The 21316-nt window shown below is 44.0% G+C and overlaps 1 protein-coding gene across 10 annotated transcripts in view; it reads right to left on the bottom strand.

Annotated features, from left to right (window-relative positions):
- The window catches only part of LOC108718510 (catenin delta-2), a 757810-nt gene that overhangs the window by 257499 nt on the left and 478995 nt on the right, over positions 1-21316 (bottom strand). For all 10 annotated transcript variants that reach the window (XM_041566188.1, XM_041566184.1, XM_041566181.1 and 7 more), the window contains one exon: positions 14223-14417. In XM_041566188.1, the coding sequence (XP_041422122.1) occupies positions 14223-14417 (195 nt within the window). The remainder of the gene's footprint in view (positions 1-14222; positions 14418-21316) is intronic.

Raw genomic sequence — 21316 nt, forward strand, 5'->3', positions numbered from 1 at the left:
AATGACATATTGGAGTGGGGGCATATATAGTGGATATAAACAGTATATATAAAACATCATATTACACCACACTCACAGGTCTTTATTGATAAAAAAATGTGTTTATTGAACCAATGTTTTGGTTTCAACAGAGACCTTTAGCAAGGTTGCAGTGCTGTACAAAGAGCAGGCCTAAATAACCCCCACCTTAAAAAGCACCAAAAAGTCTGTTAGTTGCCATAATAACTATAGTAAACACCCATATGTAAATGAATGTGGGGGTTATTTAGGTCTTCTCTTTGTATAGCACTGTAACCTTGATAAAGGTCTCTGTTGAGTCTGAAACGTTAGTTCAATAAATGTGTTTATGTTTTTATTACTAAGGACTTGTGAGTGCAGTTTAATATGATGTTTTATAATCTCCAGACTCCTGCACCTAGGCATGTAAACGTATTAAATGGAGTGCACACTTAGCTAATATATATATATATATTAAGTTGCACATTGATATTTACAGTATTGTCTGAGATGTACATTATATATCTTTTTATTTTTTATTGAACAGATGGAGAAATGATGCAAAAAGTATTAAATATAGCAAGAAAAGATGTGTGCATCCACTGAGCTAGTTAAGGGGAAACAATTTCCTCTAGCTCCCAAGAAATTATGTGATAGACAAATGCTATGTAACTGTAAGCTGAATGTTTTCTGTGTATGCATATGTGTAATTTAAATATTTCAAATAGATTAAGCCACCCATGTATGTTATTATATGGTTGATAAACACACATGGATATCTAAACACCTAATAAGACAAGTTTACATTCTCGTGACTTTCTTGGTTATATGGCCAACCTTACATTATTTCGCAGAAGTTACATAATAAACTAACTTTTAAAAACTCTTCCTGATTCTACATAGGAGTGGTATGAACTTTTTTGCCATTGAATCATTTTAATGTTTTCCATGTTTATGCAGTCACACAGAACCTTCTACTTAACTTTTGGTTCCTGCAAGAACAAAAGTGAGGCAGAATCCTTTAATTGCAAATGCAGACTATGGGGGAAATTTACTAAAGGGCGAAGTGGCTAACGCTGGCGAAAATTTGCCAAGGAGACTCTGGCACAACTTCACAGAATTTTCTGTCTAGCGAAAGAGCGTTACTACGCAAATTCACTAAGTTTTTGATTTTACCTCTATCACCAGGTTTGCCTTCGCCACCTCAGACCAGGCGAAGTGCAATAGAGTAGATAGGAGTTCCTCAAAAAAACGCTGAAAATTTTTCTAAGTCCCAAAAAACTCTGGCGTTTTTTTCTATTAAAGGGTGATAGACTGAAAAAGATTTTTTTTGGGGGTACCCTCCTTCCCCCCTACATTTGCTAACATATGGCACCTAAACTATACTGTGGGCACATGTGTAGGGCATTATAACAACTTTATATAATTTTATTAAGGTTCCCTGGCCTTGTGTAGTGTAATGTATTTGCTGCAGCATATAGGTCCATTGTACTTTAACTGCACACCGTATGCTAATTAGCCAATGCTAGCGTAACTTCGAACTGCTGAGCGTAATTTCGCTGTCGTAATTTGCCAGCGTTAGGTACCCTGTGCACAACTTCGGATCTTCGTGAATTAGCGTTGTCTAGGCGAATTTATGCCTGGCGAATTTTCGCAGGTTAGTGAATTTGCCCCATAGAGAGAGCTAAAACTGCACAAGATAATGGGTTATGACAGAATTTCATATGAAAGGGAGGTGAAAGATAGTGCCAATGAGCTATAAATACTAATTGAACTAATTGTTTATTTTCTGTAGCACAAGAAAAAGCCAAATCTTTATTGCTGTCTAAAGAGGTTCTACCAGAGCAGTCACCATTTTAGTAAAATATACTTAATTTGAGTCATTTATACAGTCCAAGCAGTGCAGGAGAGACCCTTTCAATGATATATAAACCTTGGCCTTATTTACAGATATAAAATACACACCAGTGCTCATTTAATAAAAGTTGGATCTAAGTTGCGCTAATTTTGGCCTTGTGGGCTACTTTCATTCATCCATACAGGATCTTGATGTTCTGCATTTGCACATCAGGTTCAAGGCACAGAATTCAGTGATCTGGGGCATCTGTCTTGTACTTATTTACTGGAATGTTGCAAGTATAGGATGGCCCTCAAATACACAATATTTGCTTTTCAGTGCAAATCTTTGTACATCTGAAATTTGGTGCAAAAGTATGCACCACATTGTGAAAGGTTGAAATGAGCAGGGATTCTGGGAAAGAATGCACAGTTTGGGTAATATATAATTGGTTTGCTATATAGATACCATATAGAAGCTATCACTCTGCTAAATAAAAGAACCTTTTGTACCTTACTGGCACAAGAGTAGATTGTTTGTTATAGCAGGTGACCTATCTCCTGAAAGTGCCTTCCCCTTGCTTAAGCTTTGGATCACAGCAAGTAAAACACTTTTCTCATGGAGATCCTGCTTAATTGCAAGAAAATGCCTTCTTTCACATATAATGTACAACATTTCTAGCCATATTGTTATGTACACTACCATAATTATTTGTAATCTGCAATGGTTTTTTTCACTTTGATGACATCATCCTTTAAATACCAATTTACACTACAGACATGAAACACCCCATCACAAAGCATGTTGCTTCTCAGATAAAATTAAATTATTATTTCTTGCAGAGGATTGCTACTGCTTGTCTCTGCTTTCCAAAAGGTGATGGTAAATAGTTACAATTTATTAACATAAAGCTGTGGTTTGGAACCTACTGACTTTTTCTATGTTGGTAAAATATATGTTTATGTGGTTTAAACCACATTATAAATCACTACAGATCTAGTCTATAACATTAGTTAAGATACAGACTTAATCACAATTCAGAATTAATAAATTAGACAAAACCAGAAAACAAGATTCGTAGTCTATGAGAAAACAGACAAAAAACCCATGTAACTACACTTTGCACCTGTTTTAAAAAGACAAAAAACAATAAAAAACAGGTATGGGATCAAGAAAAGCTCTGAATTACTCGAAAGCCATCTCCCATGGTCTCTATTTTAATCAAATAATTTAAAATTATTAAAATGACTTTCTTTTTCCTGTAGTAAAAAACAGTACCTTGTACTTGATCCTAACTAAGCTGCAAACTGTAGTTCCATATTGGCGGCAAACAAACATACTGGTTTTATTTAAAGTTAAAAAAGTGCTTTAACTTAAGTTAATGTATTGTGATCCAAATTATGTAACACTTCACATCCCAAGCATTCTGGATAATAGATCCCATATCTGTACCAGAATTATTGTAGTATTGTAGTAAAGAAAAAGTGTAAATGGGATGGTATGAGTAAGCACTTGGTTAAAGTGGATTTCCATTCTAAAAGCATTTAAAAGATTGATGATTAAAACTGCTTCTCCTGAGAAAGGACTAGTTTAAATCCGAAACATATTGTGCCATGCACTTTAAAAATGTCTACATTTGCCATGGATACAAGGATCTCCAGTGGACTATTTTTGTTGAAATACAGCTTATACCCTCTCCGACAGATTGTGTGAATGGTAATTACATACAGCAATCTGAAATGGGTCAGTCCATTAGATGGGGCGTGGATCCTGCCTGCCCTGCTTTGTTGCAGCTTCAGTTTCCAAACAGTCCACAGTGTTTCCTTCTCACTCACATCTCCCCCCCATAGCAACGTGTAATCTCTTCCTAGAACACTATTTGCACCTCCTGTCTGCTTTGCATCTGATTATAGTAAAAATAAGCAGGAACAAAGAGAAAACACTGCTGAAAAATTTGTCTTTGTGGATTAGCGTTTACATTCGGTTGCAACATTTATTGTCAGTTTCTGGGGGTCATTTATAAACTTCTCTCAGATCATACTTATTTACATATAATTGTTTCGTAAATGTTTTTCCTGAATTGTTCAAATATTGCACTGCTTTGCCTGTTTTTTTGCAATTCATGGGGAGATGTGCATTGTGTACAAATATCTGGAAATGGCTGGCAAATTAAATTGTATGATGGTAACTTTGATGGCAATATAACGGGAATATCAATTTACAATTTGTGATACTGTTTAGTCAATGTTTTTCTGCCACAAAAATTGTGGCATACCTCGCGAGCAGAGTATTTGCATAAATATACATAATTTGCTATAATGCTGCTTATGCCATATTTAAAAAGCTCTTAAGGACGATCACAGTGTGAATAAAAAATGTCCAATTTTGTTTGCACATGCACCAGTCTTGTCCAGCTTTATACATATAAACATATGCAGGGCAAATATGTTCAACTTGCAAATTATTTTGCGTTGCACAGAGTTTATAAATGACATCCCCTTTGTGCATACCTCAAAACACCTTTTTGCACTAGCATAATAACAGAAGTGAAAAAAAGCTATTTCCTGTCCACTCCATATCAGCATTACAATTGGGAGGCTCCTCCCATCCCCAACCATAAACCAGATTGTCCCTCCCCCTGACGTTTTAAATTTACCAAGGGAACACCCCTACCTTGTCTTTTTTCTTTCTGTCCTTGCTCAGACCACAGGGTCATACTTAGCTTGGCTTTTATTCCCTGGGTTGGATTGAGCCCCACTAGGTGAATCCCGGCAGAGTGCTTCACCTTCCACCTTCTCTTGTGAAGTTATGGATCTAGCAGGTGTCTGTCTTGTGACAGCTTTTAGCCTTACAAAGTTGCTGTCTCATGCCTCATTCTATGAGGCGTGACATGGAGGTGCCCATTAAGGTTGCCTGTGTTACAAGGAATCCTTCTTCCTCTTCTCCCGAGGTTCTATGCCTCAGGTTGGCTGCCCTCCTCCAAGATGGTGTCTGGGCTGGGCTGCCCTGCCACACGTGCTTTGGGGGAGGTGTCCTTAACAAAGACTTCAGCGTTCTATTGCAACATGTGCTTCCCTTTCATGTACGCATTGGACATTTTGGTTTTGGGTGCACAGGGAAAGTGCACCCAAAACCAAAATCACTTCTGGACCGCGACTTTTAATTTGTGACTAGTGATGGGCGAATTTGGGCCGTTTCGCTTCACCGTAAAATTCGCGAATTTCGCGCGAAAATTTGCGAAACGGCGAAAAATTCGCAAAATTGCGCCGGCGTCTAGTTTTTGACGCCGGCGCCCGTTTTTGGCGCCGGCGTCCGTTTTTTCGGAAAAAAAATTTTCGCGGCCGTTTCGCGAATTTATTCGCTGGCGGCGAAACGCCGAATTTGCGCCTGGCGAATAAATTCACCCATCACTATTTGTGACTTTTCACGGCACAATTTCATTCACTGGTGTTTCTGCCTGGTGGTTCGGGTTAGGCTTCCCCCCTCCTTTCCATGTTTTTCCTTCTGTGTCAGGCTGCGCTTGCTCTTGGTATGTCTCAGGGATAGAGGGGTTTTTGTATCTCACTCTCATGGCTTGGCTCAGGTTCTTCTTGTCCTTAGTCATGGATTCCTCAGCCTCAGGTGCCTCTGCCCTCCAAGTTAGGTCCCTTCTTTCTTGGATTTTCCAGGAAGCGGGGAAATAAGGCCATACATTCAGCCTCTCCAGAGTGCGTAGGATACTTTAACACTCCTCTGCGGGGCAAAGAATTTTGTGGTCCATGCTGGAAAGATTTTTGCAACTCAGCCTCGGGTCCTTCGGGCCTAGTCCCTGCTGAGTCTGCAAGGGGACACTCCACAAGAATTTTGTGGTCCATGCTGGAAAGATTTTTGCAACTCAGCCTCGGGTCCTTCGGGCCTAGTCCCTGCTGAGTCTGCAAGGGGACACTCCACCATTTCACAGTCTGAATGCCCTTCTGCAGAAGTCCTATCCGATGCCTTGCAAGATTCGGATGAAGAGACTCTTTCCACAGAATCCTTTGACTTATCTCTTGTTTCTCCACTTATCAAAGCTGTGAGACTCTTGGTGTGGAGGAAGAGAGGAAAGGGGCTAAACCCCTAAAAGTGCTGCCAACTCCCTTAAGGAGTTTTCCCCTATTCCAGAAAGTCTCGGATCTCATTAAGACTGAGTGGCAGAAGTCTGCCAAAAAGGTGTCTTTTATCTCTCAAGGGACAAGGTTTTCCAAGTTGTACCCTTTTAAAGACTCAAGGTCAAGGATTGGAGTGTCCCTCCTTCGGTGGACCCTGCAGTTATTCACTTAGCAAAAATGACCACCCTGCCGACTGATGATTGTTCAGCCTTGAAAGACCCCATGGACAGGCATGTGGATTTGGACCTTAGAAAAGGTTCTCTAGTGGCTGGGGCAGCCTGCAAACCAGCGGTAACTTTGGTATCAGTTGCAAAAGCTAAGTCATTCTGGATAGATAGCATTGACAGAGCCCTTTCGGAAGGGGTTGACAAGAAGGAGGTCTCTGCTAGTCTAGCTCAACTCAAGTTGGCCATAAGTTTTATTTCAAAGGGAGCTGTGGATTTAACCAGGCTAGTAGCCCATTCCATGGCTATTTCGGTTGGGGCTCATCGTGCCCTTTGGTGCTAAAGGCCTCCATGGAAAAAGTGTATTTTTGCCTCAGGCTAAAAAGAAGCAAAGATCTGTCCATTTCCAACCCTCCATTTTTCAGGCACTCTGGAAGGACAAGGCCCACTCAGCAGTCCTCTAGGTCAGAAGGGTCACAAGTCTTCTTCATGGAGGGTCAAGCAGCCTTCCAGGAGGTGATAAGGCAAAATCTTCCCAGTTTACTAAAAAGTCCTCCTGACTATCCATCTCCTTTAGGGATGGTAGGGGCCAGATTGTAATGGAATCTACCTCAGGTCTTCAAGATGGCGTCCAAGATGGCGACCACCTGCCTCACCACATGGCTCCTGCTGGGCACAGGTCTATGACCTCACCTTCTTCCCACTCCAGGATTGGTCGTCGGCGACGGAACGGACGCCGGCGTCAGAATCGGGCGCCGGCGTCGAGACGTCAGCGTGAGGACGCTGGCGTCTGCGTCTGACGCAAGCGCGTCAAAATTTGGCGCCAACCCAGAGACTATTTAAACGTACTTTCCCTTCCAGTCCTTGCCCAACTATAGGTTCCTGCTACAGAGTTCCTGGGTGTTATTGTCTATTTTGATTCTTGTGTACCGACTTCTGCCTGTTCTTCGATTCTGCTTGTCTTCTGCCTGGTCTGACCTATTTGCCTGTATTTTGACGATTCTTTGGATAAACCCTCTTGTACCTCGAACCTGGTCTGGTCTCCTCTTTGGTCTACACTATTACTGTGCCTTCGGGCCCGTTACAGTATAGTTGGGCGATGGACCCTTCGGAGGAGACTCCAGCTCCACCTGATGTCGGTGGTGCTATCCGCGGTCTGGCTTCCCGCATGCAGTCATACGAAGCCCAGCAGTCACACTTCGGTCAGGCTCTTGAAGCTATTCTGGACAAGTTGTCGGCATTGTCACCTGTGGCCCCGGTCCCTGTGGCCGTTGCTGCAAGCCCACTTCAGCCTTCGGAACCTCGCATTCCTGCACCTCCCCTTTACAGCGGCGATCCTGATGCATGCAGAGGTTTCATCAACCAGTGCGAGATCCAGTTCGCCCTGCTGCCAGGTCAGTTTGTATCCGAACGAGCTAAAGTGGGGTACATGATTACTCGCCTGCAGGGGAAGGCTTTGGAGTGGGCATCACCTCTGTGGGAGAAGGGGGACCCTTTGATTGACAACGCCAGTGCCTTCATCCGTGAACTTCGGGTCGTCTTTGATGCCCCTGGTCGAGCTATGGCATCCTCTGCTCGCCTGTTCCAGATCCAGCAAGGCACTCGCTCTGTTCCAGAGTACGCTATTGAGTTCCGCACCCTAGTTGCGGAGACCACCTGGAACAATGATGGGTACCATGCCGCCTTCTACAACGGCCTAGCCATGCGGATCAAAAACGACTTGGTCTCCCGGGAAATTCCTTCTCGGTGGGAGGATCTGGTGGCGCTGGCTATAAAGGTTGACACCCGGCAGAGGGAATTTCAACTCGAGCTCGACAGAGAGCGTTCGAAGAAGTATCCCCGGTTCCAATCCACCCTGGCTCCTCGCTTCCAGAGACCCCTACTTTTCAATCCGGCTTCTGCTTTCCCCTCTCCTACTCCTGCGGCTTCTGCTTCCTCTGCTCCATCTACTGAGGAACCCATGCAGATCAGACGGGCTCGTCTTTCCGAACAGGAGAAGCTACGGAGAAGGGCTGCCGGCCTATGCCTGTATTGTGGGGGCAAATCGCACTTCGCCCATGAGTGTCCTGTGAAGCCGGGAAACGCCAGCACCTAGGTAGGTTTGGGGAGACCTATCTGGGTGGTGTTTGTCATTCTCCCCAACCCTCTACTCAACGCTTCCTTCTTCCAGCACAGATCCAATTCGGTTCCCAGAAGATCCCAGTGCAAGCTTTCCTGGACTCTGGTGCTGCCGGAAATTTCATGGACAGGGTTTTTGCTGCTCGTCATGCGGTTCCCCTACAACCCTTGGCCTCTCCTCTGCGGGTGTTGGCTATTGATGACCGCCCTCTGTCTTCGGCCATTATTTCTCAAACCACCGCTGAACTTTCTCTTAGAGTGGGCACCATGCATCTGGAGAGATTGGCCTTTCTACTCATCGATTGCCCTTCAACTCCACTCGTTTTGGGGCTTCCCTGGTTGTGCACCCATAATCCAGTCATTGACTGGTCCTCCTCTCAAGTCTCCCGCTGGAGCCCCTATTGCCAACGGAACTGTTTGCCTGCTGTACCCCTTATCAAGGTTTCTTCTGTTTCTTCCAAGTTGTCTCTTCCATCCGTCTATCAAGATTTTGCTGATGTCTTCAATAAGGGCTCTGCAGAGACCCTTCCTCCTCATCGACCCTATGACTGTCCGGTTGAACTTCTTCCTGGTTCCATGCCTCCCCGGGGTCGCACCTATCCTCTTTCCCCTTCTGAGACGGCTGCCATGAAGACCTACATTCAGGAGAATCTCCAAAGAGGCTTCATCCGCCCTTCTTCCTCCCCTGCTGGTGCTGGATTTTTCTTTGTCGAAAAGAAGGACGGAGGTCTGCGACCATGCATCGACTATAGGGGGTTAAACAAAATCACCATTAAAAACCGTTACCCTCTCCCCCTAATCTCCGAACTCTTCGATCAGTTAAGAGGGGCCAAGATCTTCACTAAGCTGGATCTTCGGGGTGCCTATAACCTCATTAGAGTTCGTGAAGGGGACGAATGGAAGACCGCCTTCAATACCCGAGACGGGCATTATGAATATCTAGTCATGCCGTTTGGACTATGTAATGCCCCCGCGGTCTTCCAAGAGTTCGTAAATGATATATTCAGAGATCTGTTGGGGCAAAGTGTTGTCGTCTATCTGGATGACATTCTTGTCTTTTCCAAAAATCTCCACGAGCATCGCTCCCAAGTGAAGGAAGTTCTTCTTCGCCTAAGAAAGAATAATCTCTTCGCTAAATTGGAAAAGTGTTCGTTTGAAGTGTCCTCCATCCCTTTTCTTGGGTACATCATCTCCCAGCAGGGTTTCAAGATGGATCCAGCCAAGGTTTCAGCAATTCTTGATTGGCCCCTCCCCACGAGTGTCAAGGCTATCCAGAGATTTATTGGCTTTGCCAACTATTACAGACAATTTATTAAAGGTTTCTCTTCCAAGATCTCTCCTATCCTGGCCCTTATCCGCAAAGGGGGTAAACCACAGCACTGGCCTCCTCTAGCCTTGGAAGCCTTTGAATCCTTGAAAACTGCCTTTTCTTCTGCACCTATTCTCAGACACCCCGAACTTCTTCTTCCCTTCTTCCTCGAAGTCGACGCCTCAGATGTGGGAGTTGGAGCTGTCTTGTCACAGAGATCATCCTTGGATGGGAAATTACATCCCTGTGCATTCTTCTCTAAGAAATTTTCCTCCTCCGAGCAGAACTACGATGTGGGAAATCGTGAGTTATTGGCAGTGAAACTCGCCCTGGAGGAGTGGAGACATTTACTGGAGGGATCCTCCATTCCCGTGACCATCTTTACAGACCATAAGAACCTTGAATTTATCCAGTCCCTCAAACGTTTGAATCCTCGACAAGCCAGATGGTCACTGTTCTTCTCCCGTTTTAACTTCGTCATCACCTTTCGTCCTGGCTCTAGAAATAGTAAGGCTGATGCTTTGTCAAGAAGTTTTGTTCCTGAAGTTCCCTGCTCCGAAGATCCTGAACCCATTGTGCCTTCCTCCAAGATCGTCGCTGCCCTATTTCCCTCCTTGGCTTCGCAAATCCTTTCCGCTCAAGCTTCTGCTCCTGACAATATTCCTCTAGGGGTTGCCTTTGTTCCACCTGATTGTCGCCAGTCTATCCTATCCCAGGCACACAGTTCCAAACAGGCCGGCCATCCCGGAGTGGAGAAGACTACCGAACTCCTTTCTCGCCTGGTGTGGTGGCCATCCATGAGAAAGGATGTCAAAGACTTTGTTTCTTCTTGTACCATCTGTGCCATTTCCAAGTCTGGACATTCTCCTCCCAAAGGACTCCTTCTTCCATTACCCATTCCATCTCGTCCTTGGACTCATCTTGCCATGGATTTTATTGTGGATCTGCCTGTCTCCTCCGGTCACACTGTTATCTGGGTTGTCGTTGACAGGTTCAGCAAAATGGCTCATTTCATTCCCCTCCGCAAACTTCCCTCTGCTCCTGAACTTTCCAAGCTTTTCATCCAACATATTTTTCGTCTCCATGGGTTTCCTGCCGAGATCGTCTCTGACCGTGGCTCACAATTCGTGTCTAGATTCTGGAGATCCTTGTGCAAAGCTCTCAACATTTCTTTGCAATTTTCTTCTGCCTATCACCCACAGTCCAATGGAGCCGCTGAGAGAGTGAACCAGGCTTTGGAACAGTTTCTTCGCTGCCATGTTTCCCTGTGCCAAGACGACTGGTCGGATCTCCTTCCCTGGGCTGAGTTCGCCAATAACAACGCTTTACATTCTTCCTTGCATCAGTCCCCTTTCTTCTGTGTCTACGGTCAGAATCCATTGGCGTTCCCTCTGGATCTTCTCCTCACCAATGTTCCTGCCGCCAACGATCAGGCTGCCCACATGATGGCTATTTGGGCTGCTGTTGCCTCTAATCTGCAGAAGAGCTCCCTGGTCCAGAAGAGGTTTGCCGACAAGAAGAGGATTTCCGCTCCACCCTATGCTCCTGGTGACAAAGTTTGGCTTTCCACTCGTAACATCCGCCTGAAGATTCCTACCCCAAAGCTTGGTCCCAGATTCATTGGTCCCTTTCCTGTCATTGAAATCATCAATCCGGTGGCGGTTTGTCTTCAACTCCCTCCAGAGATGCGGATCCCGAATGCCTTCCATGTCTCTCTCCTTAAGCCTGCTGTGTCTTTTTCTTCTTCTTCTTCTTCCCCAGCTCCAGTCCTGGTTGACGATCACCAGGAATTCGAGCTGAAGAGGATCTTGGACTCTCGTCTTTCCAGGGGCACTCTTCAATATCTCATCGAGTGGAAGGGGTTCGGTCCCGAGAAGTGCTCCTGGGTCAGGAGCTCAGATGTCCATGCGCCCATCTTGGTTCGTAGATTCCATAAACTATTCCCTCTCTCCCCTAGACTCGGTGGTCCTGAGGCCCCCCTAAGGAGGGGGGTACTGTAATGGAATCTACCTCAGGTCTTCAAGATGGCGTCCAAGATGGCGACCACCTGCCTCACCACATGGCTCCTGCTGGGCATAGGTCTATGACCTCACCTTCTTCCCACTCCAGGATTGGTCGTCGGCGACGGAACGGACGCCGGCGTCAGAATCGGGCGCCGGCGTCGAGGCGTCAGCGTGAGGACGCTGGCGTCTGCGTCTGACGCAAGCGCGTCAAAATTTGGCGCCAACCCAGAGACTATTTAAACGTACTTTCCCTTCCAGTCCTTGCCCAACTATAGGTTCCTGCTACAGAGTTCCTGGGTGTTATTGTCTATTTTGATTCTTGTGTACCGACTTCTGCCTGTTCTTCGATTCTGCTTGTCTTCTGCCTGGTCTGACCTATTTGCCTGTATTTTGACGATTCTTTGGATAAACCCTCTTTGTACCTCGAACCTGGTTTGGTCTCCTCTTTGGTCTACACTATTACTGTGCCTTCGGGCCCGTTACACAGATTGACAAAGTTCTACGAAAATTGGCTTTCCACCATCTCAGACCAGGGGCCCTCGCACCAAATCGGGGTTCCCTCCCTCCCTCTCCTATAGAGCAGCAAAGTTAGCACTGCGTTCTTTCGTCAGAGTTCTACAGGGGTCAGCAGTCAAGCTTCTGATAGACAATACAACTGCAGTAGCCTACATCAAGAGACAGGGAGGTACCAAGAGCCGGTCTCCACTTCAGGAGATCCAACTGATCCTGGATTGGGCAGAGAAGAATCTCTACTTGCTGACCTCTGACTATCTTCCTGGGATGAACAATCAAGAAGTGGATTTTATCAACACTATGTCGAATCACGAATGGACCTTGAATCAGGAGGTTTTTCAGATGTTGGTGGAGAGATGGGAGGTTCAGGAGATCAACCTTTTCACAACAAATATCAATACAGGCTTCCAGCTTTCTTCTCCAGGAAGTTTTGTCCAGCGACTAAGGGGTTGGACACAGCCTTGGTCATTCAACCTAGCCTATGGCTTTCCTCCATTCACTCTCATTCTAAAATTCAATCTCATTCTAAAAGTCCTCCTGAAGACCATTCAGGACAAGGCGTACTTGATCCTGGTTGCTCCGAATTGGTCTTAAATGCCTTGGTATCCTCTATCGATGGGTCCTCCATGGCCTCTTTCCAGGAGAAGGCATCTGTTATGCCAAGGTTCCCTCCTTTACCCAAACCCAGCAGCTCTGTCTCTTCAGGCTTGGAAGCTGAGCACACGAGATTGACAGGGCTAGGTTTACCTCAGAAGGTGGTGGAGATTCTTCTTAAGGCAAGGAAACCCTCCACTTCTTCCACCTACAGAATATGGGAATGCTTCCTGTCTTGGTGCTCCAAGAATGAAGACACTGGGGATGTAGGTTCTCTTTCCCAAGTATTGGGTTTCCTTCAGTCTGTTCTAGACAAAGACCTGCAGTATAGAACTCTCAAGGTCCATGCCTCAGTTCTCTCGGCCTTATCTGGAAAAGCTTGGTCCAAAGCCCTTGTTTAAAAGATTTTTCAAGGCAGCCCTTAAAGTTCGTCCTCCCACGAACAAAGTGCTTCTAGCTTGGAGTCTAGCTTAGCTCGAGCCCCTTAAATCTGTCGTCACCTGGTATCTCATTCCCAAGATGCTGTTCTTGCTAGCCATAGCCTCAGCATGTGGGGTAGGAGAGTGGGAGTGGTTCTTAAGCCAGGGAAGTCATTTCTCCCCAAGGTTGTCTCAACCTTTCATTTAAGGAAAGAAGTGACTCTACCCATTTTTTCTACGAATATTCAGAGCTCCAAGGATCTCCAAATGGTTGACCCGGTGTGTTGCCTGAGACGATACCTAGAGGTGTCGAATTGTTTCATGAAATCTAACAGTTTATTCGTCATCCCAGTGGGAAGCAGAAAAGGACAGGCAGCCGCAGTTCCCACCATCAGCAGATGGATGTCTATATGTCTCTCCAAAGCCCATCAGACCCAAGGCAAGCTAGCTCCTGAGGGTTTGAGGGCACATTCTACGAGGGCAGTTTTAACTTCATTGGCAGAGGTGCCTACAACGCAGATTTGTAAGGTTGCATCGTGGTCATCAATCCGAACCTTTGTTAGACATTATCAGTTGGATTTGTCTACTTACAGCAGTCATGCCTTTGCTGCAGGAGGCCATCTGGCATTTTTCTCAGTAAACTAATTTTCAGCAGCTCATTGTCCTGTGGTTTGTTCCCACTCAGTTGAGTTGCATTGCTTGGTACATCCAATTGTAATGCTGATATGGAGATGACCCACTCCTGCAGGACTAGAACTTGGTATTAGACAAGGTAGGGGTATTCCCTTGGTACATTTAAAACTTTAGGGGGAGGGATGATCTGGTCTATGGGCGAGGATGGGATGGGAGGAGCCTCCCGATTGTAATGCTGATATGGAGAGTGGTCAGAAAAGAAGAAATACGATAAGTTTGAAAACAATTCTTCCTTTTAGTGGGCCACCTGAAAGAACTTTTAATACATATATATTTATATGTATATATGTGTGTTTATACATATATATATATATATATACACACACACACACACACGCACATTGTTGGAAATAACGTTCAGATCAAAGCATCAACTATTATACAATCAAGTTACAGAATCTTATAAGCATTAACATCTTGCAGAACAGAGAACATCTGTTGCACTTACCTGTGTTTGTTCGATATGAACTGGTGTGTGCTGGTAGTAATGGATCTCCCTGGCTTTGGCTGAGGCTTCTCATAGGTGGCTTCTGATACACCCGATCTTCATAAATGGGATCTATATGATGCTCTGGGGACTGCAAAGACCTTATCTCAGAGCCCAAATGACTGTGCTGGCTAGTATAAGATGCTCGAGATCCAGCTTGGAAAAAAGAATTAACAGCAAGTATTATTTAATTTACTGTGATTACAGTATTTTTACATAAGATTGGTGCTACTACTGTACAAGGTTGTGTTTTATTTTACAGCTGAGGCACTTTCCATAGACCTTATGCCTGAGCCTCTAGATGCCATGAAGTTATAGTTGTAATTGTTTTTATAATGTGCATGGAAAGTGATGGAGCTTAGACAAGCTTTACGTTCGCACTACCTAAAATCCAGGCGCTGCAATGGTGGTGCAGACCTCCCTAGATGTTAGGTACATGTACGTACACAATGCATTAAAATAGCTCCTTATCTGCATACTATGAGCGTGTTCAGCTTCTTTAATATATATTATGTTGCAGCCTTAAAATAAAGACTAAATAAAGTTAATGCATAGTACATCAGTCATTGATCAATATATGCAAATATGCATCTAAACACATCTATACACTGTCTATGTGTTTACAAACAATATAATATCATTCAGATCCTAAAGATATAAGTTTCTACAAAGCTGTAAAATCCCTTTAGTGGCCTATATCTATATATTCCTGAGCCACTTAGTTTATTTTGTAGTAAAACAGTTAGAACAAAAAACTGGATTGTAGTCATATCCTAAAGATAAATTGACTGATCTGTTGACCTGGACCTATATATCACCTTTGTGAGAAAATATTTTAACCCTTTAAGTGCCAGCAGAATTTCACATTTTGGTTACGCGAAATGCCAGCCGTTTTTGAAACATTTTGTGCTCTCTCACTTTAGGGGCATTTTCTGAGGGGAAACCTATAGTTTACCTAGGAAAACTATACATTGTTTTTTTCGGTAGAAACTGAGCTTTCTAAATCTGCCTGAGTTTTCATGTATTACCACCTGTGCAAAAAAATTTATAGTGCTAAATACCAAAAAAAAATGAAAAATTACCATTTTTCATCGTATATCAATTTATACCAGAAAAATATTTCATTTTACGGATGAAAATCCAACTGATTTGGAAAGCCTTATGTCTCTCGAACGTGCCAATACCAGATATGTATAGTTTTAGGGAGATTTAGGACTTCTGTACCTCAAAAACTCCCGGCAGTATATTGCCGAATTTTGAAAGCACTAAGGCAGAAAACGGCATGCTTTAGATTCCAAGGCAAAAACTCCTGAAACCGTAGGTTTACCCCAGAAAACCATACATTTTTGAAACGTACACATTCTGCCGATTACAAAATGGGTAACTATGTCTCTCTACTCCCAACTACCAAACATAAAAGCTTGTCTGAACATAGCGGTTTTTTCAAAAAAAATTCAAAATTCTGAAAAATCATTTCAAAGGTTTTATTTTGCTGCTCCGCATATCCCAAACTATATTAGGTACCAAGAAAAAGCACCTGAAATATGATTGCCAGGGTTCCACTGAACAGTTTGATACCCATTATGCATAGGTTTACCAAAGTATCTGGCATTTAGAGACACCAATATGAAGTTAGCACATCCAAATTGATCAGGACTTTACTTCAGCTACTGAGAAATCAACACATTGACTGCATTTTTTGTGGGGTAAAAACACAGAAATATATGTTTACCCCCCAAACCCATATATTTTTGGAAAGTACACATTCTACCGAATCTAAAATGGGTACCCATGCCTTTCTGCTCCAAACTACTGAGTCGCAAGGCTTTCCCAAAATTGTCGGTTTTGGTGAAATATGTGAAAATTGCCTCAAACCTTCAACTTCCCAGCACCATATCACCCATGTATCATTATGCACTAAGAAAAAGCACCCTAAATATGATTGCCATGGTTCCTCTGAACATTTTGGTGGCCATTGTTCATAGGTTTACCAAAGTATCTGGCATTTAGAGGCCCCAAAATGAAGTTAGCGCATACAAACAGTCCCGTGGGTAACTTCAGCTAATGAAAAATCAACACATTGACTGCATTTTTGTGGGGTAAAAACACAGAAATATATGTTTACCCCCAAAACCCATATATTTTTGGAAAGTACACATTCTACCGAATCTAAAATGGGTACCCATGCCTTTCTGCTCCAAACTACTGAGTCGCAAGGCTTTCCCACAATTGTCGGTTTTGGTGAAATATGTGAAAATTGCCTCAAACCTTCAACTTCTCAGCACCATATCACCCATGTATCGTTATGCACCAAGAAAAAGCACCCTAAATATGATTGCCAGGGTTCCTCCAAACAGTTTGGTGGCCATTGTTCATAGGTTTACCAAAGTATCTGGCATTTAGAGGCCCCAAAATGAAGTTAGCGCATACAAACAGTCCCGTGGGTAACTTCAGCTAATGAAAAATCAACACATTGACTGCATTTTTGTGGGGTAAAAACACAGAAATATATGTTTACCCCCAAAACCCATATATTTTGGAAAGTACACATTCTACTGAATCTAAAATGGGTACCCATGCCTTTCTGCTCCAAACTACTGAGTCGCAAGGCTTTCCCACAATTGTCGGTTTTGGTGAAATATCTGAAAATTGCCTCAAAGCTTCAACTTCTCAGCACCATATCGCCCATGTATCGTTACGCACCAAGATAAAGCACCCTAAATATGATTGCCAGGGTTCCTCCAAACAGTTTGGTGGCCATTGTTCCTAGGTTTACCAAAGTATCTGGCATTTAGAGGCCCCAAAATGAAGTTAGCGCATACAAACAGTCCCGTGGGTAACTTCAGCTAATGAAAAATCAACACATTGACTGCATTTTTGTGGGGTAAAAACACAGAAATATATGTTTACCCCCCAAACCCATATATTTTTGGAAAGTACACATTCTACCGAATCTAAAATGGGTACCCATGCCTTTCTGCTCCAAACTACTGAGTCGCAAGGCTTTCCTACAATTGTCGGTTTTGGTGAAATATCTGAAAATTACCTCAAAGCTTCAACTTCTCAGCACCATATCACCCATGTATCGTTACGCACCAAGAAAAAGCACCCTAAATATTATTGCCAGGATTCCTCCAAACAGTTTGGTGGCCATTGTTCATAGGTTTACCAAAGTATCTGGCATTTAAAGGCCTCAAAATGAAGTTAGCGCAGACAAATAGTCCTGTAGGTAACTTCATCTAATGAGAAATCAACACATTGACTGCATTTTTGTGGGGTAAAAACACAGAAATATATGTTTACCCCCCAAACCCATATATTTTTGGAAAGTACACATTCTACTGAATCTAAAATGGGTACCCATGCCTTTCTGCTCCAAACTACTGAGTCGCAAGGCTTTCCCAAAGTTGTCGGTTTTGGTGAAATATCTGAAAATTGCCTCAAAGCTTCAACTTCCCAGCACTATATCACCCATGTATCATTACGTACTAAGAAAAAGCACCCTAAATATGATTGCCAGGGTTCCTCTGAACATTTTGGTGGCCATTGTTCATAAGTTTACCAAAGTATCTGGCATTTAGAGGCCCCAAAATAAAGTTAGCGCATACAAACAGTTCCGTGGGTAACTTCAGCTAATGAAAAATCAACACATTGACTGCATTTTTGTGGGGTAAAAACACAGAAATATATGTTTGCCCCCCAAAACCCATATAGTTTTGGAAAGTACACATTCTACCAAATCTAAAATGGGTACCCATGCCTTTCTGCTCCAAACTACTGAGTCGCAAGGCTTTCCCACAATTGTCGGTTTTGGTGAAATATCTGAAAATTGCCTCAAAGCTTCAACTTCTCAGCACCATATCACCCATGTATCGTTATGCACCAAGAAAAAGCACCCTAAATATGATTGCCAGGGTTCCTCCGAACAGTTTGGTGGCCATTGTTCATAGGTTTACCAAAGTATCTGGCATTTAGAGGCCCCAAAATGAAGTTAGTGCATACAAATAGTCCTGTGGGTAACTTCAGCTAATGAAAGATCAACACACAGGAGAAAGCTCTCTGTTTAGTGCTGATTTAAGCATTGAAATTCCTGTTTGAGACAGGATTTTTTGTTATCACTTGGTGTGTGAATGTGTTGTCCACTTGGTGGGTGAAATTTGGGAAGTTTTGAGTTGATTTTCTTTACTAAAAATCGATTTTTCTTTTGACCCTGAAGGTGAGTGATTCCTAGCCCAGTTCCCTTCACTTGCTCTGGGCTACAAACTCACTGTTAGATCCCCTACCCCTCCCCCGCACCTGGGTGTCAGTTTCATTTGCATTTTTCTCTTGTTTCAGCACAAATTGTTTAATTTTTGTACAGATTGAGTGGATATTTTGATTTTGCACTCAGTTCTGTGAGGAGAGAAAGCTAAAGGGAGAAGGATTTAATATAAGTATAAATATAAAATCTTTTCCAGCAGCAGCAGTGCAGCTCCCAGGCACCTGCTCACATTAACCCTCTCCCTGCCACAGCTTCTCAACTTAAAACTTACTTTTTTGTTAATCAATAGTATAAAGCTTTCTTTTTGTGTGGTGTTGTGTAAAATAATGGGAGGGAATAAAAAGGAAAGTTATAAAAAAACATCTCTTGGTTCTAAAGCAAAAGGACCTGAAAAACCCAGCTGTAGCTCTGCAAGGAAACACCAGTCAGAGCCCATGTCAAAAAGCCCCATTGCCTCTACTTCTGCTGCTGCAGCCAATGTGACCCCTGCTAAAACATTTGCACATGCGGTAGCTACTGGCAGCAACCCTAGCCAAGTCACTGCTGGGGTAGAGAAGCTTACAAGGAAGCATGGGGTCAGATGCCTAATGTCAAGCACTTATGGCATAGAGGCTTATATAAAGGCTGCAGCTGAAGTGGTGGGCCACTCTGCAGTAGTGGCAGCAAGTAAAATGTATGGGAAAGCCATAATCTTTGCCCGTACTCTAACTGCAGTGCATACTCTGGTACAGAGGGGTATCACAGTGGGAGGGAGTTATGTCCCTGTAGAACCCCTAGAAGGATTGGGCACAAGGGTGGTTTTATCTAATGTGCCCCCCTTCCTGCAAGACCACTTATTGTACCCCCATCTGCAAGCCCTTGGGGAGTTAAAATCAAATATGTCTAGAATTCCCCTGGGATGTAAGGAGAGCAGACTGAGGCACGTCCTTTCCTTTAAAAGGCAGGTGCAACTACTTTTACCTCGGGGGCAAGACACTATTGAGGGGTCTTTCGGGGTTCCATTTGAAGGGGTGCTGTATAAAATTTTTTACAGCACAGAGGAAGTGAGGTGCTTCCTTTGCAAGAACCTGGGGCACACTCGCCAGAGTTGCCCCAAAGGGCAAATTGAGACCACAGCCCCTGTTCCTGCTCCCAGTGCCTCAAATAAAACATCTTATCCTGCTGGGACTATTTCAGCAGGGTCCTCAAAGGGGATATCTCCTTCACTAAAGAACCTCAAGGTGGCTGTTACACAACCCACCTCTACAACATCCAAACCTCCTCCTTCTTCACTGAAGACATCTAAGGCTGCAGCATGTCTTACAATTGCGGCAAAAGAGAAGGGGGGAAAACATGTCAAAGCTTCCCCCAGGGTCACAGTTGTTCCTACCACAAAAAAGTGTACCCCTGTTATGGGCACCCCTGAAGGTGTGGGGGTACCCATGATTGCAACACCTGTTGGGGTTGGGGCAGATAGTGGCCTTTCCTCTTCAGATGCCAAGAAAAAGAGGAAATTTAAATCAAACTGGCTGGTACCTGAGGAATGGGCATCAGTGGTTAATGATGGGGCACCCCCATCCAAGGGTAAAAAGGACAGCAAGACTTCTGCTCCTCATGTGGTGACATTGTCTGGCCCAACTGTTGGTCACGATCAACCGGTGTCAGACCATGCACTCTTGCCTCCAGACCAGGTGGGGAATAATGAGGTTAATGGTCTGCATGGCCTTGAACATGGCAGTGTTGGTTTCCCCACAGAGTCAGGGGTGCAGTATCTGCCTCAAAATCATTTGGAAGATCTTCCCTTGGAGTGTAAAGAGACACCTAATGAGACTCCTGCAGAGTGGGCAGTCAGTGTTCCTGAGGTGCTGAGATTTGGCAACTGCAACCAGCCTCAGTTTTTAGTGCCTCAGGGTATTTCACTCCAGGTGGGGGAGAATATTGGGCTAACCCCCATACAGGACCCTGCAGATAAAACTGCTGGGAAGGATGGTGAGGGTGGAGTTGTAAATATGGTGGAGGGTAGCCAGACAACCTCTACTGTTCATGCTAAAATCTCTCCTCCCTTGTCTTCAACTGACCCAAATGTTATTGCCATCCAGAAAGCACAGGAGGTAGTAGAGAGGGCAGAGGCTAACCATCGAGTCTCCAAAGCTCTACCTGTTGCTGGGGAGCTAATTAGTTCTGTTGCTCCTGTGTCAAACACTTCCAAATGTGTTTCAAGTGAAGTTGAGGGAACACCTGAGCCATTGCAGGGTCTCCAGAAAAGTGATTCTGATACTTTTCCTGTAACAACTTGTGGAGAGATTCTCAAAGCTCTAGTGGAGAGGGGAGATTATCAATCCCTTAGCCAGGAAGAGCTCATGGATGAGGGGAACATCGAAGAGGAGGTTGACATAGGAGTGGCAAATCCTTCTACCCCAATCATCCCTGCTGAGGAACTCAAAAAGTTTCTTGAGAGCACCCTTGGTGTTAAATTAGAGAAGAAGATGCACATGGCTCTGGAGAAGTGGCATGATTTGCCTTTAGTTATCAATTCTGTGAGACAATACATTAAGGTCATAAAAGAGGCCAAGAACTATGGAACAGCGGAATATCTCCGTATAATGAAGTTTCACAAAAAATGTTTGTCTCATCAGACCTTGATGAAGGTTAAAGCACTTCCTAAGACTCAGTAATGGCCTTGAGTATAAGCACACTTAATACTAATGGCTGTCGGAATCCTTTCCGAATGTTTCAGGTACTCTCCTTTCTTCGTCAAGGAGGGTACTCTGTGAGTTTCCTCCAAGAGACCCACACCACTCCAGAGCTTGAAGCA

This window comes from Xenopus laevis, chromosome 6L (genome assembly GCF_017654675.1).
Source record: "Xenopus laevis strain J_2021 chromosome 6L, Xenopus_laevis_v10.1, whole genome shotgun sequence".
Lineage (NCBI taxonomy): Eukaryota > Metazoa > Chordata > Amphibia > Anura > Pipidae > Xenopus > Xenopus laevis.